This window comes from Gambusia affinis, linkage group LG03, assembly GCF_019740435.1.
Source record: "Gambusia affinis linkage group LG03, SWU_Gaff_1.0, whole genome shotgun sequence".
Taxonomy (NCBI): domain Eukaryota; kingdom Metazoa; phylum Chordata; class Actinopteri; order Cyprinodontiformes; family Poeciliidae; genus Gambusia; species Gambusia affinis.
Window position 1 is genome coordinate 25,714,228 of NC_057870.1, and position 23,231 is coordinate 25,737,458.

General features: G+C 37.9%; 1 protein-coding gene across 5 annotated transcripts; it reads right to left on the bottom strand.

Moving 5' to 3' along the window:
• Positions 1–422: 422 nt before the first annotated feature.
• LOC122828749 (MLX interacting protein) lies at positions 423–22,799 on the bottom strand. 5 transcript variants are annotated; one of them, XM_044112588.1, is made up of 18 exons: positions 22,060–22,799; positions 18,403–18,509; positions 17,905–17,990; positions 17,739–17,828; positions 17,570–17,611; positions 14,828–15,068; positions 14,621–14,716; positions 14,359–14,453; positions 11,924–12,125; positions 11,600–11,824; positions 10,694–10,779; positions 10,431–10,536; positions 9,112–9,227; positions 8,908–9,006; positions 8,681–8,808; positions 7,448–7,571; positions 4,532–4,661; positions 423–2,170 (listed from the first exon to the last, which is right to left on the bottom strand). In XM_044112588.1, the coding sequence occupies exons 1-18, from the start codon at positions 22,380–22,382 to the stop codon at positions 2,064–2,066; spliced, it is 2,403 nt and encodes an 800-aa protein (XP_043968523.1). In that variant the 5' UTR covers positions 22,383–22,799; the 3' UTR covers positions 423–2,063. The 5 variants fall into 5 exon arrangements, with proteins under 5 accessions (XP_043968523.1, XP_043968521.1, XP_043968519.1 ...); XM_044112586.1 differs by having other exon boundaries at positions 11,600–12,125; positions 14,828–14,999; XM_044112584.1 differs by having other exon boundaries at positions 11,600–12,125.
• Positions 22,800–23,231: the final 432 nt, after the last annotated feature.

Genomic DNA, 23,231 nt, shown 5'->3' on the forward strand with positions numbered 1-23,231 from the left:
TGTTGCAAACAAGATTACAACTGGCAGCTGCTGCATTCAGATGTGCGATGAATAATCTGAAGATGCAGTAAACAATTTTAGTTCACAAGTAATCCTTTAAAGTTCCCATGTGCACAATTTTTACTGCACGATTGCAAATGAGCTTAAAGGCACAGCGTCTCACCAAGTCTCTGATCCAACCACTGCAAACAGCATCTTCAAACATAATTCTTAAAGGCTCTTTGCTGAAAATCTGCTGAATGTTCTCATGACAATAAATAATAAAATGTGGGGTTTGATCAGGTAAGCGAGCTGATCAGTCAGGAAAGACTCCACATGCTCCCCTTGTTGCCACTCGTGTAATCCAACTCCTTTCATATTTGATCTGTATATTACACTTGATGCATGGTTGCAATCTTTTTATCACTGCATCCTGTTTTTTACATTTTCACAGGTTAATTACCATGTCGAAAAGCTGAATCTCTAAAGAGACTCATAATCTCCACTAAAAGGCTTTACATTATCAACATGAACATTCAAACAAACACAGATGGTGCTTTTTGCTTCTGTAAACTTCAATGTTCTGCAGAAACCCCCTCCTCCCCCAAAACAATACAAGATCTGCCTGAGGAGTGAAGAGCACCAAATAAAAGCAAAGACACGTGAGGCTGCAGGGATCACAGGTAAGGACACTTTGACCTTAAGGCTGATGGAGGTCAGAGACATCTTTCTGGAGTTTCACTCTCAATCTGTGAATCAGACAAATCTCTTTGATGCACCTTACAGATGACTCACTCCCCTCCTTGATATGGCTTTTGTTGCTCTGCTACAAATTAAGGTAAAAAGCTTAAAACAAAGAAACCAGCCCATAATGCAGATGTCTGCTGAAAAGGATAAAGGTCTTGATTTGTTCAGAAAAAGGGACAAAGATCTTCTGCAGAAGTGTAGCCCTGAGTGAACACCAGCATCAAGAAAAGACTCAGCAGAGAAATACTGCATGTAAATGTAATCTGTACACATAATTCGCACTGCGTCAGACTCTTGGTTTAGCTCCCTATAAGGGCTGTAAATATGGCTCCATGCTGCTGGAGAAACACACAAAACGACCGCTGCGTTTTGAAACTCAAACCCAGGAGAAATATGCCGCATGCCCGAAAAGGAAGAAGTTCAGAGTGGACGGAGAAAATAAGAGATAGACATGGGACCGGTACCGATGTTTTAGAAAGTTAGTGTCAAAAAAATAAAATTTTTTTTAAAAAATTGCTAAAATTTACATTTCCTACGACTTAAAGTCATTTTATTAACGAGCAGGAAGAAGTGCAAGAGCAACCTGAGATTTTTCAAGGTGTGTGAAGCATCGAGTGATGCAGAGCTGCCCTGTTTCCATCTGCTGCTGCACACTGCGGGTCAGCTTGCTTACAAAAAAAACCAAACAAAACAAAAAAATGGGCTTGCCGATGCTGTTCTGTTTTGCACATTGTGAATAAAGATGGTGAGTTTGTGTTTGGTGGTAAGACAAAACCATAATATTTTTACAGATTATGATACCGGTCCATGCCTACTATCAAACGAGCAGGAGAGATCACTGGCAGCGTGATATTCACCTTAGTCAATGAGCGATGGAAAACTTAAATCTCCGCTGCCCACAAGGCGCAGACCACCATGAACTGATGATCGGTTGCAAAATAAACCAACTCCAGCTTTCTCTGGAAAATAAAAATCACAGTTTCCTCCTGGTGCAAATTGATTCAGCGTTTCCCTTTCTTAAACTGCATCTCTGTATTAGAAAACAACTTTATGATGTAGAATGAAAACACAAGTACCAGCTTCCAATGAAGTGCTTAGATAACCTCTCCAGGTGAAGGTGGTACCTACTGCATTTCCCCCCCATCAGTCATTATGCAGCGGACCAGATGTAAAGCCGTTACATTCAGAGTAACAGTAATCCGGTCCCATGTTACAGTTCTTGTTTCACCAATTCGTCTGGGAACTTGTGAGTCTTTGGAAGACACGGCGATGTTGCAGGAAAACGGTTTTGATGCTGAAAAATGTTCGGGTGGCTTTTGGGTCGCCTGAGAGGACGGCTACACGTCTTTGCTAGCGGCGGCTTCGAGGGCTTCAGCAGGAAGCAGGGAGGGATCGCTCAGGATGGATGTGGTAGTGCACAGCTGACGGAGTGTACCGAGCACCACTGAGAGGGAAAGAGAAGGTAAAAAAGAATGTTTCTTTAAAACAAAACCTGAAATCAGTGCTCCAACATTCATCATCGTTAACTTAATGCATCCCCCTTATCTTTACACACAGCAGGAAATTTTTTTAGAATAATTCGGCACTTTAAACAATTCAAATAAGATGTGCAGAAAACATTTATTCATACTCTAGTTTATTAAGTTCATCAGGATAATTACTGCATGAGGGATTATTCTTCAGCTGGCAAAAAGTTATTTAACCCCGACTGATGCATTTCCTAAACAACAACGTGGAGAGACACATCCAGAGGTGGATTAAGAGTTGTTAATTTGCTTAAGAAGGAACAAATCATTAGTAAACAAAATAGAAGAAACTACAAAAACTGAGTTATTAAAAACTGGAAGCACAGCAGGGTAGAGAAAAAGTCCTTGATTTTTCAGCAGTAAATAAATATTTTCAACTGAATTAAAACGATCTTATTTTAAAACTTTTTGCACTTCATTAACCAAAAAGGTGAAGAACGTATCAGAAAGAATTCAGATGGACAACAAACTTCTAATAATCTATAATCTAGCGCAGCAAAGCAAAATGCCTCACTGACGTGAGGAAAACGTCGCACATAGACTTTTTCTTTTTGATTTCTGAAAACAGTTTCCTCCTTTAGCTGAAGACAGGATTAATGAGTAAAGCAAACAAGTTGCACATTGAATCTGTGGACCGCAAGAAATGTGACTGCAGAACATGAGCAGAAAATTTGTTTTCCCAGAGAGGGCCGACAGTCACAGATCTCAAAAACCTCTATGCCCCCACAGAGGTTTTTATGTTTTTTTACTTTAATGCACCAACACTGTATGTTTAAAATGACTAATCAAAGCAAAAGCACTGCTGCTCAACACAGATGCAATGCAACACCACAAAAAGGATTTAGAAAGTAAAACTTAAAAAGTGCAGAGCCACTCTAAGCTATTAAAAGTTTCCTATGCTTATCTCATGAAGATACGCATCAGGAAGTGTTCGACGTGAACACACTCTTCAGCTACAAATAGCAAACTAGAAAAAAATATAAATATTTTTTGGGAGAAAAACAAAAACAAAACATCAATCATCATGAGTTTGCTGAAATTTATTGACCCAGTTCATGTGGCTGATGACACATAGTGGGACATTTAAACCTTTCCACAACGGCACAAAACTCCACAACCTGTACCGTAAAATCTGCTGATCTGCATTTATTTTGCTAAACAAAATCCCTACGCAATAATCAACACATCTGAAACAAAAACAAAAAAAACAACATCAACACTAAAAACCTACCAAGAAGCTAATTAGGTTGCACCCTAAAATGTGAATCTGAGGGACAGAAATCTGTCATAGTCCTCGTGTTACAATTCTCCATTTATAACCTCAGGCTTTGTTGTGAAGCAAAAACCATTTAGCATGTCTGGTAAACCTATTTTGAGTATTAAAGCTTCTTATCAAAGTAGATAATTTACATGGCCTTGAAAAAAGTAATCACACCCTCCTAAATGTTCTACATGTTCTCACATTACAACCAAACCAAAGTAAAAAGTATCTTACTGGGGACTTGTGTGACAGAAAATTTTTGCTCAACCTGCAAAATGGACTGGATGGAGCTACTGTGGATGTGCATTTTCTGCAGGCTTGGCACAGATTCTCAATGGGATCTTTCTCTGGACTTTGGCCACTCTAAAACATAAATGTGCTTATTTCTGCATCAATCTAATGCAAACCTGGCTGTATGTTTAGGGTTGTTATGCAGCCGGAAGTTGAACCTCTGTCCAGCTTCCCACTTCCTGTTGAAGAAAACCATCCTCACAGCATAATACTTCCACCACCATGTTTCACAGAGGAGGTCATACGTTCAGAATGAGGGTGTCTCATATCCATAAACACCAGATTAGTAGAGAGAATTAACATTTAAGATTTTCCAGATGGGAAAATCTTGTCGCCAGATTTTCTCATCTGACTTCTGCAGCTCCTCCAGAGCCTTCATGAGGATCTTTGCTACTTCCCTAATTAATGCTCCTCTTGTCTGGGTTACCCATCACATAGCTCAAAAACATTCAGGTTTATATTTGTAGAAACGAACCCAACAACAACAAAAAGAAAAAACTATGCACAGTTTCTGCACAATGATGTGCTACTTTGTGTCAGTCTATATAAAATCCCAATAAAATCCATCAGAGTTTGAGGCTAAAATCTGACAAAATGTGGAGAAAGCTGAAGAGGAATCAGATTTTTTATTTTTTTTTTATAAAGTCTTGCTCATTATAACTGCAGATGATCCATAACCAATGAAGTATTACCTAAGCCTAAATTAAACAGGTGATGTTTTACTTACTGGGTCTGAGGACAGGAAGGGAGCAGTGATTGTCGAGCCACTGCAGTGTGGTGTGACACAGCTCTTCTCTGCTCGTCGTTGAAACCATCCCACTGAACGACTCAAACAGTGGTTTGATGATGATGCTGAACTGAGGCGCACAAGTCAAGGATGAATTCAGCACCAAACATACGATGCAACGCATAACGTCTAACATCTGCAACTCTCACATTTTTATTTTAGCTTTTCAGTCTTTTCTAAAAGTGCCTGTTTGTATTTCAGTTTCAGAAAGTAAGAATAAAACATAAAATACTGAGGATCGAATGGAAAATAAATGCCTATCCAGATGTCTTGGTCCAGCAGAACCGAGGGAATGAAACACTATTGAGAGGCGTTACCCCTTTACCAAACGATGAAAAACCTGAAACTAAAGACGCACCAATACGGCTCATCTCTTTCGATAGGAACATTTGGTTTTCTTCGTTTTATTTTCCAATCCTGTAAAACCAAAAAGAGCAAATGTGAGCTGAAGGGTCTTTGGTAGAGGTAGCGGTGTTCAATCAGACAGAAAATAAAGAAATTACAATATTTGCTTCATTTATGCATCCAGGGTTTCCCCCCAGTGTATTATCAGCCTGGTGGCCCGCCAGGCAGTTTTTTTTTAAAAGGTCTGCATTTTTTAAGACTTCAGTAGGTGTTCAGATATTAATCTTCCAATAACACACAATTATCAAGTGATATTTTAAAATTTCCTGTCAACTTTAAACATTTTTTTAACTCAAAAACACAACGGGTCGCTGGATGAATGACTGCGCCCCATCCACCCGGCTTAGCAAGTTTTCTGGGGGAAACTTTGTGCATCCATTTATTTATTGTGTCAAACAAACTGTATCAAAGTCCATTTTGTTGTTGATGCTTTATAGTCCAAACAAAGTGGAATGTCTTAGTTTGATGCATTTATTGATGAACAAAACAAAAATATATAAATTTTTTCAGTATTTTGCTTTACAGATCACTCAGAAATAAATAGGAGAAAACTGGCAGATTTTTATCTCTCCCCAACTGATTATTAACACACAAAGTGAAAGTTGTAAATACTGCATATATATATTAACAAAATGCAAATCACCAGATAATTAAATTAATTCCTTAAATAATAAACACTTTACTACCAGTTAATGCAGTTAGAAATACTTCATGTTAAAGCTCAGCCTTTTCTGCTTCACTGAACACAAATACTGATCTGTTGGCAAAAAGAGCTTCATAAAAGATTTTTCTTTTCAGATTTTGAACTGGATGGAAACTTTGCCACAGAAAATATGTACAAAGAAAGAAGATTTTTTTTATATGTTAAATGAAAAATTGATATATTTTTGCACAGTTTTGGCTTAATTACTGCTCTGACTTCTGTTCTTTTTTCCAGTTAATGATTAATCGATTCAAATGTTGATTATTCCAATAATCAATTCATTATAATTTATCAGAAAAAGGATTCACTTATGAGTTTGTGAAGAATAAATAGGTGACAAAATAGAGACAAAGGGGTTTTACGGCACAATGTCCGATTTATGGCATCATTAAGCAGCATGGGGGCCACACAACTCTGAATCAGTTCATTTTTTTATTTATCCTATTGACTATAAGCCTTCAGACAAATTAATCTGTTTTAAAACTGTCAAATGCTACTGGAAAGACCCACAACTGTGCATTGGGAATGTGTGAGATCTGGTGTGATAATGACGTTTGGGGCAAACTCTAGCAAACAGCATTTGTGCTCTGATCAGACTAAGGATGTTTGGTGTTTGTACAGATACTAAAATGATATTTTACAGAGAGGCAACCGAGTCCATTGTAAAGGTCTGGCACTGAATGCTGTTTGGGTATCTTAACTGCAAAATCAAAAACTCAGATTTTAGCTGTGATTAAGGCAGCAGGTCAGACTATGGGTACAACAGCGCCCCTAGAGGCCAGTGTTTTAACACATCCCCTTCATGTTCTGCATTCGGATATGAAGATGGAGAGATTTTCTCCACAAGCTTTCATTCCTTCCTGAATCAGTTAAATTTATCAGCAGTCACCGAGATGAACATGTTCGGAAGAAAACTATCTGGATACGTAGTTCTGCAATAATATGTGTAGAGCCTGGAGGAGCGTGTGTTGGTTCCAATGTGTTTTAAATGAATGATTCTTTAAATAATGTTTGTATTAATCTATGGACATTGTTTTCATTAGTAGTGAAATATCTCTGTGGAGTGTAAATCCTCCATCCAAGGCAAATTTGGAGGAGAATAAAAAGACTTTGAATGGGAGTAAAATGGTGTCTAAAGTGAAGTGAGACAAAACAAAGCAAAGAAGGGAATCTTAAAAAAAACAAAAAACAGAGAACTATTGACCTGGTGGTCCAGCCAATCTGGGCTGCCTAAAGTTTGACATCATGCTGTCTCCCTGATGGGTCATTCAGAAAACCAAAAAAAAAAAAAAACCCAGTCTGTTCAGAAAGCTCTAAAATAATTAGGTAAATTTCCTATGCAAAAATGTATGATGCAACTGGGAACACTGCAAATACCCCGACTCGCTATCTGTCAATGCAATCTGCTTTTCAGAAGATGTTTCACTGTGAAGATCTACTGTGGCTACAGAATTACCCATGGAGGACAAACTGACTCACTTATGAAATGACTCAGTGCAAGAGCATCATGTCTCTCTGGCTCCCACACACACAATCACATTCTTTACTGAAATAATCTTATGTACCGACAGCACCCGTTTTTCCATTTGTAACGAAGCGCAGTAGAGGTGAGCTTTCTGAACCTGCTGGCACAGATCCGTCTGTCTGCGTCTTCGTCCGTGAAAGAGGATTGGAACAATTTCCACATGAGTAAAAACCCAACACACCTTCAGTATTAAAAAGTTGGACACGTTTTCTTTGAAGGATACGATCCAGAACTTCCAGTTCTGGAGAGTGCGGTTCTTCACATATTCATTGAACTTGTCCTGCATGAGATCAGAGCGGTTCTTCCTCATCGGCACGCCCGTCGCAGGCAGCTGCTCCTGACACAAACTGTGGAAGAGATGCAGGGAGTTCGTTTGTCAAGCATGACTTCAGTGAACAGTGTTGTTCAAGTTTAGTGTTTTGAATGCTTGTCATGTATTTGAATTAAGACAGACGAAGCACCAGAGATGCAAAAGGTCATTAAAGGGAAACTAGATTCTCTGTGGAGGTTTTTAAGCTGATAACTTCTCTGCTCAGAAACAGAACTGATGAACTTCTTCTATGACTCCAGCCTGTGGCCATAAGTTTACTGGTTGAATATCCATAATTTTGGCCATTTTTTGCAGCGTTATCCAGTAAATCTTTTGGTGAAGCCATTTATTATCAAATAATTGTATGTCCTCTTTCTGCCCTCAATGACGGCAGAAAACACCCAAATGCTTAAAGACTTAAAGTTTATATCAATGACAGTATGAGGTTTTTTGCTAATTGTGGATGAAGATTTTTAGCAGTTTTTTAGTTAAAAATAGAAAAACAAAATTTACGCAAAATGATACACTTTCTTATCAGATGTTGTGTGGAATATGCAAAAAATTAAAAATTTAAGACGATGGGAGAATGAATGTTGTATTGCGTATCGTCCAAGTATCTTCAAAGAGTCGTCCTGGATGGCGTTGCTGTGGGCAGGAAGGGTCTCCAGTAGCAGTCAGTCTTGTAACAACTCGGAAGCGGCTTCTGACTGAAGACTATCCCAGCAGCTCAACATAAGGGCAACAGAAGAGACAATCCACCATAAACTGACTCCATTTTCAAGCACTGCTAATCCACCTCATTTGGTTTAAATCTCTGTCTGGCAGTATGGTCAGAAAGACAGCTAGAGATAAAGACAGCAGTCGGGGATACGATCCAGTCATGATCGACTGAAGAGATGACGACTTCCTCTCTCTGCGTCTATCAAGTCTCTTTTTCCAACTCTGTGATTTGGGGTCATAGTTCAAGTAATATTTGAGCTTTTGAGAGGCTAATCAGATGCTCCAGTTGTAAATGCAATACCTTGTTTTAAATTTACATAGTTGATTATAAAACCCTAATTCTCCCACCAACTCAGCATATCACTAATTATTGTTTTTAGAGTTAAATCATCACAAAATGTCAGTGAATGTGTAATTCTGACAGACCTAATGGAAGCATTGAGCTCCTCTATTTCCTCCCGTAGCCTCTTGACCTCGTCCTGCAGCTGCTGCCGCTCCTGCTGGAGCTTCCCAATGTGCTCCACTGTCTTCTGTAGAGTGACTGCATTTGTAATCTACAGGCAAGCAGGGAAGAAACATGGTGGCAGTGAACATTAGGAGGTATGTTAGTAATCGGCTGCAGGTTTTTTTTTTTTTTAAGATTAAAGACTTACGTTTGATTGTGACTTCAGAGTGGGAACAAGGTTGCCGAGCGTCTTAAAGCCAATGTTGATATTTGATCGTCTCTTTTGTTCAGCAGATATGTGATGGCTCTGTTACATAAGTTGTTAGAGATAACAGTGTGTGTAAAAGGGACAAACAGAAACTAAGGATTACTCATTTTTCTTTTGTGATAAAACCCAAACACAGATACAAACCTGATTGTGCTCACTCTTTACCAGAGGTTTGCTGCTGCCGCTGATTATAGATTGAGGACTGGGAACCTGATCTAGACCACAAGGTGACCCTTGACTGGATCCGGTCTGACTTTGACCTGCAAAGAAAAAGATTGGTTATTTAGAGTGAAGCCATTTGCAAAAGTTTTCATCCTCTCTAAAGCTTTTCATCTTTTTGAACATTACAACAAACTTTGATGTGTTTACTGGGATTTTTGATCCAAAGTAGTGCACTGTTGAAAGGAAAATTAAAGGCTTTCAAAATCTTCTTACAAATTTCACCTGAGTGAATATTTGCAGAAACACTTTCTGCAAAAGGATCAAGGATTTTGGCTTCATCTCTGAAGAAAGTCCTCAGCCTCAACTCTTCAGCTGCCTCTGCTAGGTTTTCTTCCAAAACTGTCTCTTATCATCACACCATCCACCCTGACTAGCTTTCCTGTGCCCGCTTTAAAAAGGCATGATCCTTTCACCACCGTGTCTCACCTTGGAGATGGTGCGTCTGTTTTTCACATGCAAGCCAAAAAGTCATATTTTGTTCTCTTCTGACTGGAGAACCTTCTTCCACATGTTTGCTGCTAGCCAGATTTCTTTTACCATTTTCTTGTCAGTTTTCAGTAAAAGCCAAATTTGTGTGGGTCAACAAGTGATAGATATCCTGCCAACATTTGAGATGTGGATTTCTGCAACTCCTCCAGAGTTCACCAATTAGATCTCCTTGATGATTCTGCTTCTGTTTTTCTCAATTTTTTTTTTCCTTGAGGCATAAAAAAAAGTAGCAAAAATTATTTAGCAAAATAACATTTTTTTAGGTGATCAATTGTAATTTTCTCCAAATACAAAGTTATTATTTGAAAAATACGTCGGTAATATTGTTCTTTAGGGGTTATCTGATGACAATTATTTTTTTTTTATCTGAAAGAGTCGTCTACAGTAGAAGGAGGGACAGGGTCAGTTGGCATGCTTTTTTGCCCGTCGGCCATATTGGATTTAACAAAAATAATTTCTTGCATTTGCAGCTGATGGCCAGTAGTTGATAGAGTATTTTTGTACATTTATAACATCAAAATCCACAACAAGCACAAGAAAATGGCTTTTAGATAGCTGTCCACTGTAGTGGCCACTATGCATGAAAGGGTTAAATATTATTATTATGCATTACAATGTTTTGGTAAATTGCATGAAACTGAAGTAAAAAAAAGTTACAAATACAACAAAAGGTGAAGATTTTCAAATCCTAGGAATATTTTTGCTGCAGTTTGGAGTCTCAGAGAAGATTTCTTCAGACAGAGAAATCTCACCGACACTTGAGGGCTCTTTCAGATTTTTTCTGAAGCAAGACTTGTCTTCAGGGACGGCAGGTTGCTGCAACTTCTGGTTGTGAGGCAGAACTTGAAACCCAGGGCTCTGGCATAGAAAATAACAGCTTAAATGAGATTTGAACCCAAAATGACCAACATGGGTGTTTACTTAGTAAAACATTATTCTTTTCATAACCAGAAAATAAAAATATTGCCAATTTAGAATTTTTTATTTGATCTGGAACAACTAAGTAAAACCTTACCGCTCCCAGGTGGGAAGGGGTGATAACCACGCCGGTGGAGGGTGGAGATGCAACAATCACAGCATTAGCATGACCTGGAAAAGGGGCTGAAACAACATGTGTGCATCCATATTTAGGAGAAAATAAATAATAGATGAAGTATGTGGAAGGATTTTTACTGACAAAATAAAATAATCCAATAAAAATGGTCAACATTCTGAGCAAACATCTATCGTGTAGATAAATGAGTGTTTGGTTTTAAGTTCAAATTATCCTGTAAATGTTTGACATTCTTATCGCAGTGAATCAAACCAATTGAGAAAGTGCCTCTAATAACACTGGTCAACAGTCTGAGGGTTTTCAATGTGCCGAACCCAAAAATCACATCATCCATGTGATGATTTAACATGGATGCAACATGAGCATCGAAATGCATGACTTGTTTTCATACATGGATCAGTTTCCTGAGAATCTGGGATCAATGAGTGACGAGCAGGAGGAGAGGCTCCGTCAGGATAGAAAAGAGATGGAAAATTTTGCACAATGAAGACCTAATGTTCAATTTACATGTACTCACCCTTATCAGTGTTTATTATTCAATTTACAGAAATCACAGTTCCTAACACTTAATTAATACACTATGTCAGAAAATAATTTTCCTCCTAAAACCTTTTTTGGATGAGAAATTTTAACAAAAATGAACTGATAATGTCATCAATTTAGTCAGAAGATAAAAACCTGATGCAGAAAAATTTATGTCATTTTTGGATTCAGTGGTGCAAAATAGTCCTAATTCAGTTGAAAAAACATAGACAACTTCCAAAAAAGTATTTTTTTGTAACCCCATGTAATTAACGTCACACATTTCTACTCTCTGATAAGAAATCACAAGATAATCATGCAGGAATTTGCTGGCAGACCACAGACCTGGGAGGATGAACTGGGAAGAAGGGAGCGTGTTTGCAGGAGCGATCCTCGGTACAGGACGGACTTTGCTGGAGCTGTTGGCCTGGAAGGGGCGAGGCAGAGCGAAGGCCTGAGGATGCTGGATGGGCGTGGCAGGCAGCGGCGCGAGGAGCTGGAGTTGGGATGGAGGAGCTGAGACGTGGCTGACGGTGCTGGCTGTGTTGCTCGGGGTGACGGTGGAGGGCGCTGTGTGTGTTATCGTAGAGGGGGCAACAGTTTCATCCAGCATTGAGCCGCTGTTTAAAGGTGAGGAAATCATGGCTGGTGCGGAGGATAAGTTCTGACCCGGGAGGCAGGGATCCAGAGGGTTGAGGGAAGCTGTGGACTGATTGCTGGAGACCACCTGCCCAGCGAACAGAGGCATGTAGTTCAGTACGTAGGCTCCTCCGCCACCGCTGTCTGTCTGACTGGCCTGGCTGTGGATGGACAGCGAGTCTGCAGGCGTAATCTGGTTGGGTGAAAGCTGCAAAGACGACATTAACGGGACCTGGCAAAGATAACAGAAGAAAACAGACTTAGATCTTCCCTTAGGCACAATATCCTTAAAAATGTGACCAAGATCCTTTAAAGTTAATGTTAGCTGGAAACTTTCTGTCCTCTGCTGGTACATGACTAAGGTTTAGTTGTTTTTCTTTTATGCAACTCTTAAAATGCATCAATGCAAAATCATATAGAACAACATCTGTAGGACAATCAGTAAGAGTTTAAATTAATCTGAAGCAGCTAAAAGAGTTAATAATATTAACTTTAAAACTCCCTACACAGCAAATTATAAAATAGAAAGTATCTACGGCCATAAATGTGTAAAATATATATTAAGGACAAAATTTAGTTGTATATATTAAGGACAAAACAGATCACAATTAGGTCTGACTTTGAACAAAAAATGTTGTCTAATCTTGGTGTGAGAAAAGATCACGCTGAAATTATTCTCATGAAAACATCTTTTTGACAGTTAGATGGGATGGATGTGGTTCAGGGTTGCTCAGCTTCATTCCTTGAGAGCTACTATCAGATCTCTTTCTGATGCTGCACATCTGAACCATTCAGCTCTGCAGAGGCCTGATAACAAGTCATTCATTTGATTCAGCTGTGCAGGAGGAGATACCAATCTAAATGTTGTAGGATATTAGATCTTGAGGACTGGAGTCAAACAAACTGATATAGATTGGAAAAGATAAGCTGCTACAGTCAGTGACCTACAAAAGCATTCATTCTTTGTTACATAACAATCCACAAACTCCATTTAGTGAGAATTTAAATATAGACTAGCAAAATGTGGTGGATGAAGTTTGGTGAAATAACCAAAACATTTTGCATAATTTTCAAAAGGTTTTAAAAATGAACAAGCAAAAAATTTTTTACTAATACTCCTGAATAAAATCCAGCAAAATCATCTTACTTCAGAGGTCAGGCTGAGAAAATTATTATTACTAATGAAAAAAAAACATGTTGGCTTTCAAAAAGTATGCCAGCATTTCAAAATATTACACAGAGTGTGGGACAACTGGTTAGAGCCAACAGGTAAATACAGAAAAAACAATATTATAGATCAATTATAAAGCTGAAGTTGTGATGGAAAAGTTAAGATCAAAGTAAGTCCCAGTCAAAGTCCAGACCTAACAAAACATTAAAGTTTCATCACAGACTTTTCCCATTCAATCTGACTCAAGTTCAGCTATTTTGCAAAGAAAAAAGTTTTTTCCCCACCAGGGGGTCTTTTTGTGGGCTCTAGTGTCCCTTATACCACAGTAGGCTGACAGGAGGGGGGGAAAGACAGGGGGGAAGATTTGCGGCAAATGTCGTCGGGTCCGGGAATCGAACCCGCGACGGCCTTGTCGGGGGCTGGGTGCCTCCAGGCGTGGGGCGCGCTACCCTCTACGCCACCGGAGCACGCCCCAAGTCTTCAGTTTTTAATGACGCTTGCAATACGTTTGCAGGTGTAATTGCATAGCAAGGCGATTCTGCAAAATATTGGCTCAGTTGAGTTGCATTATCTTTCAGTAATGTTTTTAAAACCCTGTATAATTTTCCTTCTACTTCACAACCATGCACAACTCTGTGTTGGTCAATAAGGAAAGAAATATACCAACATTCATGGTTGTAACTTTACAAAATGTGAAATACTTTTGAAAGAAACTACCAGTATGTCCAAGACATTATACAAAACAGAAAGAATATTACTTCAAATACATCAGGAGCAAAACAGACTATTGACCGAGTTCATTGCAGTTTATTTGCTGCTTCAGTCTTCTAACAATGGCAACAAATGTGTTTGTTAATTTTTTTATATGAATTCTCTCTGATCTCATTGAGTCGACATCTAAATACAGACAAATTAATGGTGAATAAAGAGAAAGACGGACCATTTATGTGAGGACAACACTAGCTACTATTAGGACCAAGGTGTGAAAAGAATGAAATATAATTTTATCCCAACCTCAGATTTCTGAAATAAATTCATACACATTTTCAATGAGTGTTAACTTCTTGAACAACCTCATTGTTGATCAGTTTACCCTGTCATGTGTAAAACATGTGGTAAACCAAGTTTAGTAATGTTATTCTGTTAAACTAATTTTATGTGTAGCTACACGAAAGAAAGAAAATGACAGAAGTTTGTAAAAGCTGACCATAAATTCTAGTTAAGAAAAATGTCCAAAGCAAAAAATGTGTTGTTTTGGAGCGAGTTAGGGAAGGAGCCTTGGGTTGATGTTTACCTGAGACTGGGAGCTGCTGCTGGGTTGAGGGGTGACAGATGTTGCAGTGGGGGAAACAGAGGGAAGGACAGGCTGACGGAGGCTGTGAAATAAGTCTGGAACAAGAGGCTCTATGTTAGCTGGAGGTTAGTAAAACCACACTAGGCTTTATGTTAGGCTAAGCTGACTACTACTGCAGTGTTACTAGAACATGTGTACGCTTGTGCCCTGTACTTTGTGCTCTATTAGTTTAGAGGTGCTGCTGCAGAGGATGGAACTGTACCGCAACCTTGCAGTGGATCGAAGGAGTCCATGAAGTCCAGGTTGGGCTGTAAGGGGATAAGTCCAGGTTGGATCATGTCTGCATTCCCTGCATGAGCTGCCGACATTGGAGGGAGAGGAGGACGGGGGGAGCAGAGTGGTATTTGAAATATAAATTCTGGAAAAATGGATCCACAAACCTAAATGTAAGTAATATACAAATTCTCACCAATTTCCCTTGGATTGGGCAAGCCAAAAGACTGGTGTGAGGTCAGTGTGGAAAACAACGTGTCTGAGAACTCAGACATCAAAATGTCCATGTCAAAGAGGGTGTCCATCTCCATGGGCGCAGGCGTTTCAATATGCCTGCGACTCATTCGACGCACAGCAGCCTCTTCATCCTGATAAAAGGAAGTACGGAGCATGTCTGGAAAGACTTCCCCAAACAGCGATAACTGCTCCTCTGGCACCTTTGAATATTCAAAATGCAACCACCAAGCCAGTTAATGTCACACAAGCATGCAGCATGGTGCACAGCCACCAAGGAGTGGAATAATCTCAATGCATGCATCAATCTTAAACTAGCATTTCCTGTGCAAAACTTTAAGCTAGTAAGTGTTTATCACCAGGAAGTGATCAGATTAGGCATGAGCCAGTTACTGACGTGAGGCTTTGTGAAGGTCTTCAGATGTTATGGTCTCACAACAGCTAAAATGTACCGATACGCTGGTCCTACAGTTCAGAAACATTAAGTCGGGTCAAATATTTTAAAGTCAGTGTGATAAGCAACACCAACAAATGTAAATACTGCAGTACATTAAGAAGAACTCTGAAGGGTATCAGTACATAATGAGTCTACAGGAGTTTACGGCTCTTGCTGCCCGAGGATGAGATGTCAAATATTAAAGTTAAAATTGAACTTTTTCTCCTGATTGTAAGAAAATATTATTGATATTAAGACGAGAAGATGTGTCTAAGGTCATCTTGTGTCTGGAAATATTTACTGCTGCAAACAATAGTGAGTGCAGTAGTTTTACAAGCATCATTCATTACTATTAAGGTGATGCTGTTTAAAGGGACCCACGATTAGTTGCAACAATAGAATTCATTTGGGAAACATTTATCTTAGATGTAAAAATAATACTGTAGGTCATTTAGCTTTTATAAATTTTAATAAAATATCGTCACAGGAAAGTCGCCATGTTGTTCACACTGCAATGCATTCTGGGTAGATGACGTCAAATTGGTCCCGACTCCTCCAGCCGAAATGAAGACGTTGGGGAGGAAGTTACTTGTGTGAAGTCATACAAAACTTTAAAAAAAGCAATATTTCCAAACCAGTAAAATTTCCGTCACATTGTTTAAAGACTTTTTAACGGTTTAATTAATTTTGTCAGGCTGTTTGGAGGAGAGTTCTTCTGTTCTGCTGCTCCACTAACAGTTTCAACACACTCACTCCAACACATCTCATTTATAAACAGAAGAAATTACTAATAATCTATCTTTCTTTTTAATCCAGATACATTTAGTGGCTGGAGCGGTACTGTCTATCAAGCAGCAGACTGCAGTAAATAAAATATTATAGAAAATACTTGGTTACTTAAAATTCCCCCAATTAACAGAGTAATTTCATGTCACTATTTTTGACTAAAGTACAATTTAATCCTTGATTTATCAAAAATAATGTTAGCTGAAGCAGATCCATGTGTGTGTGTGAATCAGAATCCGATAATAGTAAATATAGTAAATCAACATGTAGCATCACTTTAGCACAACTCACAATTAAGTATTGTTTTTTAGATTTTAATGAAGGTAGTTATGCTAAAATCATGGCAATCATTCTTGTTTTAAATTTTTGTATTAATGCTGTGAATGCAGGACACTGAAACAGCTGGTAATTAACAATCTGTGTGTTCCTGTATAAACTGTATCTTCACACAGTAAAAACCTCGTACTGGCCCATGTCTAGATCAGACTGGTTGCACATCTTATGCATAAATAATCAATATCACATTCATTTATACACAGGAAAAGAGCACTCGCACTGTGCATTCACATCTGAGCACAGAGTATAAACAACAGCAGAAACTTAATGTTCAAAAGAAAAACATTTAACGGCATGTGATTTCAGAGCGTAACCACATAAAAATCACATTTCAAAACAGAACTTCTTTTTTGTGACACTAACTACAAACACCCAAATATCTCACAAATATGTAATTTGTTCCCGATTGTGTTTTCAAACCCCTTCAAAATGCTGTGACAGCCAGCAAATTAAAAGCGTCCCATGATGTTTCTGTTTCCAAATTGGATAATTTTTTATGAGATAATTAGCACTTCAATAAAAAGAAAAACACTACTTTGTTTTGTCATTTTTAACCTTGTTTTCCACAAAGATTTATTTTTGACCCAGGAGAACCTGCAACTTTAAATCATTAAATAACTTCAGCTGCAATGTAAAGGGCCATTTCACATTTTTTTTGGACATCTGGACAAATTTAGATCAGTTACATTAATCTTTAAAGTTGCAGGTTCTCCTGGGTCAAAAATAAATCTTTCAGATCTTTATGATGACCAGAAACAGGAATTTTAATGCTTGATTTGTGCTTTGGCATCTAAGCTGAACAAAGTTGATGAAACTTATGTTTGTTTGAAAACCCAGATTTATATGGATCTACAGAAAAATTTTTTAATAATTAAATGGTTTAATTTTTTAATGAATGATTTTTTGTTACCAGAAGTTGCCATTTTGTTTCAAATTATTGTAAAAAGCTCTTACTCAAAAAAAATGTTAATTTATAGCTTTTAGGTAACAGTATAAAATATAAAATCTGGAAACTAAAAATTTTATTTTGTCATACAGTATATAACAAATTATATACTGTAACAAAATCGTGTTTATGTGTCCAGAGTGTTTGAATCATGAAATTATAGATTATGACTTTTAACATGATTGCTGTCATTTCCATACCTTAAGCAAGCTGGAAAGGTCATCATCTTTGTGTTTCTGTAGCTGCAAGACAGTGGAAGCAACAATGGATAATATTTTAATACCAAACAAAAGAAAAGAAAGAGATTGAAATATCTACAAAATGTCCTTTATTATTGAAACACGTAATCATATTATAAAGCAACAATACCCTTTTTTTGAAGTATGTTCTCCATTTGTGATATTCTCTTATCACAATTTCAATTCTTCTTTTCCAGTTTTTTCCGTCTGAAGCAACAGCCTGTTGAAGAAAGGAGAGAAACAGGAAGTTCAAGTCAGCAACAAACACAGAGTTGCACAAAATACTCCGTCCCTACCTCTGCAGGGCGATGGACGTCCAAATCCATATTTCCATCTAGTGGGGTTACAAAGTGACAAACGGGATTCCCCCTTTTCTCCACATCTGAGGGAAAACAACAAAACAATTCACTCTCAATTCAAAATACAAAATAAAATCTTAATTTTTTTCCCTCTCAAATACAGACATAGGTTAACAAAGTGTTAACTTGTCAAAAGACCATTTTAAATTAAGTACAGTTAATTTTCCCAAGGACAAGGAGAGCACAAGTTATAAATTAAAAGTAGCTTAGAAAGTTTATCTGAGTCACATAAATTCAAGTTATCATAAAAAAAAAAGAGAGAAAAAAAATCACTTGCAGTGCATCAATGTTAAAGATGTAGCAATACTTGTGTCTTTAATAAGAGTTAATAAGACAAAAAATTTAACAGTTTGTCAGATCATAATGGTGTCTGCACGCCGTCAAGTAATCTTTTAGATAAACATCTGAACATAGACTGGAAGGTCGAGCTCTTACACTGCATGTACCAGGCTCTCCATATGGCGTTGTTCAGCCGGATCTTGTCTCTCCAGAGCAGTTTTAGACCTTTAAAGTTCTTCCATTTAGGAGACACCAACTTACCGCTGAAAACAAAACAGATTAACAGTGGAACCAGTCACTAAAGCGATCTCTTTTCATCAAATTAACAGCTAGACACAAAATGTAGGAGTTGCAGGGAATGCTAATGTTCCCTGGATCACAAACTACAAATATATTTTTGCATTTTTATTTATGACCAAAACACACAGTGAAGCATAATTATGAAGTGGTGGAAAAAATATGTGTGGTTTCCAACTCACAAATTTAAATCCGAAAACAATGTAGCTCAATCAATTTTAATCTGAAACCTAACTCCTGTTAAAATGAAATATACTTTTATTTTATCACAACAGCAATCTAATGAATGGGTGGTTTGTACCCGATAACACAGACAGACAAGTTCAACTGCACCCTGAGAAACAAAGACTGTATCTAAGCTCACCAGCCACACCGGTGTGGTTCCCAAATCTGAGATAAGTGAGAAACACTAAAATTACAGGATGTGGACAGACTGTTCATTATCAGAGACCCTTCAGCAACAAAAACACTGAAACTTGAACCACTCAGAGTCTGAAGCTCTGAGTGGTTCAAGGTCAAATGTATTATTTAAACAGCAGTAATGAGTGTTTTTAATCATAATCCAGAGTTTGATTTGTTTTCATTCTTCCTGTTCTGTGTTTCCCCACGTTTATATTATCCATCTGTCCTTCCTTTCAACGTTTTTTTCCCAGATTTTCCTAAAGAATTTGCTGAACAAGCATACTGCATGACGCTGTTTTGCAACAGCAGAAGGAAAGTGGACATGGACACACTGACAGAAAAAGGAGAGCAGAGTTTGTTAATTTAATGGTGCTGTTGCTGTGAGAAAATGTTGTTCATGATATCCAACTTACTGGTAACAACAACTAAACAGTAACCGCTCTATTAATAGTTGTTCCAGTGAGGCTAATTTAGAGTGAAGTTGGAGGGAATCCTCTGAGCAGCTGGCTCCGGCGCTGCAACTGTAAATAGAGAACCATGAGTAATGTGAGCCTTACGGGGTTTTTTTCCTTTTACTACCTGCGAACATAATCAGCAGCTAAATCTTTTATTTCCAATGCTGGGAACGCAGCTAAATGATTACAAACACTTAATCTTGTTCAATGGCTGTAAGAAAGACAATATTTTGCTACTAAAATACAAACAATGACTTTTATGAGATTCTACTGTGGTGTTTACAAAAGCATTTAAAACATATAAACATGCTCTTATTGCTTTTATTTATAACAAAACCGATTTTTTAACTCCTGAGGAAATAATATTTCTTCTTATTATAGTTATATGAATGTTCCCACTATATAACTGGTGGAATTCAATAATCTGTTCATCCTCATTTTCCTCACTTGGCTTTTTGGTAGATGTGAAGGCAGCTAAAAGTTTAGATACTTTTAATCTTGAACTAAAAATCTATTCAGTCTGGCTTTTGCCTGAATTTTTCCCTTTATATCTTTACTGTTTTATTTCTATTTTTACTGTTGTAAACAGAATTTTATGAAAATATTGCTCAACATTGATTTAGATTTTTTGTTTTAGTCATTAACATTTTTAACAAGGATGATCTGCTTATATTTTATTATTTTAAGCAATATTAGCATGTACATTTTAATCTATGTTTTCATATTTTAGTTATTTGCTCATTTAGCAAGCATTAGACTGAATCCGTATCCTTATTTCCATTTTGTATTTGGTTGTTTTTTTTAAATAACTTTTGTGTTCATGAATAGCTTTTCTTATATTTCTCTTCTGTTTCCTTACTTGCCAACATCCTCATTCTCTCAAATAGTTTTTGTTGTTAGGAAGTTTTCTTCCGTTTTTTGAATTTTGAGAATGTTTTTCATGTTGCTCTGTTTTAACAGGAATTTTGTCACTGTAGTTTATTTTTAATCGCTTTTGGAGTTGATTCAACCATCTGAGGTCACCGCATTATAAATTGACTCATGCAATGAACACAATATGTGGAGTAGTTTCTCACACATACAAAGCACAGTGTGTTACCCATTAAAAGAGCAACCGGTCCGTCAGAAGCCATTATGGGTTGAAGTCTCTTTTTATGAAACGCTGAGTTTTATAAGCTCCCACTTTATTCGAATGAGTTCAAAAAGAGCTTCAAGTTAAATTAACTCCACAAATGTGTGGACCAGATTGATCTGTTAGCTTAATGTCTGTTAATTACATAATTTATTGTGTCTGATGTTATAGAAACGTCAACAGAACTTTGGATATCCTATTTGCTGATTAGCTAACAGCTCACTCTGTAAGTATTAATTTCCTTGTAAGTGAATAACTGGGATCCAATCTTTCAACTTTTATACAACTTCTCTCGTTCCAATCCTATAGATTAAAATACATTTAATAACAGAAAAAAAGTGTCTGAATATGTTTTCTCGGGATGTATGAAGCAAACGGTAACAGCTATGAGTACACTGATTTATCAGCCAGCAGATTTATTGGTGCCAATTTCCTTAATTTTAGGACATTAGTGATCTTATCTACCTTGGCAAAGGTCTAAAAATCCACCACTGTCCTCTTCTGCTCTCCTGTGAGAAAGTTTTGACTGATAACCGACCCATGTCTGCACAAGAAAGACAAACTCTACTGTTTGGAAACATTTCAAGATGTAAAATCTTAGCTTCTCTCCTATGAAGCAAAGATAGTTTTAAAACTGCAACAGACAGACTATGGTTTATTCAGCTAACTCCAGTTTGGCTACCCAGGCAGATTGTCTGATTAATTAACCAGCTGATATTCAGAGGTGGACTTACAGAAAGAAAAAAGCGGTGGAAGTTAAATAATTTTGATTTACAATGCGATTATCATCATTCCAATGCATCATTCAAAATAGAGCAATTGTGCTCACCTGTGTTGCTTTCGCATCAGTCTGTTCTTGAAGAATAAACCAAGTAATTCCTTTTGTAACAAAGGATAAAAGCTGTTCTGTAAGACTCTTTTGGTTGATCCTCCTCATACCACGTTATCCAAGAGTTAAGTGTCCCAACATGGGGAATTTAAAGATAATCAAAATATAAATTACATGTTATAATGTGATATTAATTAAGCTGTTACTTAACTTTATCATGCGAATTTGACTTGTAAACCATCCGAAAAAATTCTAACAAATCAGTCGTGGTTCAGAAGATGTAGTAACATGCTGCCAATGCACAACGTGATAAAGTCAAATGTCAGAGTATGCTACATGTTTAAATTGGGCCATTTTCTGTTTGCAGATCAGTGTTATTTTGCTGATAATGCCTCCTTTGTTGCAGTTTCCATAGTTTGACGCTAATAATTGATTAACTCACTTATTTCACTACCTACAAAGCTCACTTCAGGTTATGGCAGGGTAAGGCAAGGCAGGACAGGTTTATTTGGTTTGCCCCACTGATATAAAAGGCTAAATGATTTAGTGCAAATCAAAGATTGGTGCAACAGGAAGTTATGAGGAGGGACGACTCGTGACTGCAGCTAACTGGAGAGGAGAGCTGAACATGAGCTTGGTCACACCAGGGGCTAAAATGAATGCACCATAAACACACCAGACAGAAAATTGAAGCTTACCTATAGGCAAGGGTCATGCACTCAAAAAGTTTAGTCAAAGAGGCATCTATGGAGAGGTGCGACGTGCTCGTCTTGCCAAAGTGATAGGTCTGGCAGGTCTGTTTGTTGACAGTGTCGAAGTCGTAACCCTTCTTCGGGGGGTGCTCGCTGTGTGGCGAAGACACCATGAAGTGTCCACTGTGGATGATCTGGGACTCCAGCCCATCCGCCCTCCGCAACCCCATGTGAGTCTCCTCCACGTCAGAGTCGTCATCTTGCTCCTGCTTTATGCTGGCAGCCGGCCGCCGGTAAGTTTGCCGCTGACATATCTCTCTGTTAGCCATGTAGGCAACTCAACAAATAGCTATCTAACGTTAGCCAGCAAGCTAGGACAATAAGGCTCTTGCTTTCATGAGGCTCGTCATAGACGGAAAACGCGTTTTGAGTCCTGTTGTTAAAGTTTGCCAACTTTGTGCCATAAAAATAAAGTCCTCGCTTCAGCCATGTTAAAGTTTGCAGCTGCTTATTAACAGCCCGAGTTAAGCTGTTATCTTATGTAGTTGACGCAGCTGACAAAACGCTGCTGCTCCTTCTGTAGTGCCGAGTTCCTGTGTTAGGTTATATCCGATTGGCCAGAATCACAAGCGTATTCTATAAAACCGCTGCTGATTGGTCAGGTTTGGAGCCCCACCCACAGCGTAGAACCTAAAATAAACTGGAGACATAAGACGCTCAGGGGTACCCAAAGGTATCCTCCACGTTTTAGTTCTACCCCTGGTAGTACCAACAACCTTTTCAGCATGTCAATGTTCTTCTTAGGTCTTCTAACGAGCCATCATTTGATCCAGGTGCGTTAAACCAGGGAGAGAACTAAAACATGCAGGATACCGTCCCTCAAGGACCGATTTTGGGCACCCCTGAAAGGGATTCTTCTCAGTGGCGGATGTTGCTATATAGTGGCGCCCTGGGCAACACAGTCCACCCCTGCTTTTCAAAAGAATCTTATTTATCAACTAGTTTCACAATGTATTTCACAAATCATGAATCCGATGCCTAAAATACTCCATTAGTGTTTTTAATAATAATAATAATAATAATAATAATAATAATAATAATAATAATAATTAATAATTAATAATAAATAATAATAATATTTCATAAATGTTTCATGTGACATTGTCCATTTTTATTTC

Bases quoted from the DNA above. Each gene is read 5' to 3' on its own strand.
- LOC122828749 (XM_044112584.1), bottom strand. From the start codon at position 22,382: ATGGCTAACAGAGAGATATGTCAGCGGCAAACTTACCGGCGGCCGGCT. The intron at 18,510-22,059 runs GTAAGCTTCAAT...TTTTGTTTTCAG, and splicing joins TGCATGACCCTTGCCTATAG to CGGTAAGTTGGTGTCTCCTA. The intron at 17,612-17,738 runs GTATTGTTGCTT...ACTGTCTTGCAG, and splicing joins GAACATACTTCAAAAAAAGG to CTACAGAAACACAAAGATGA.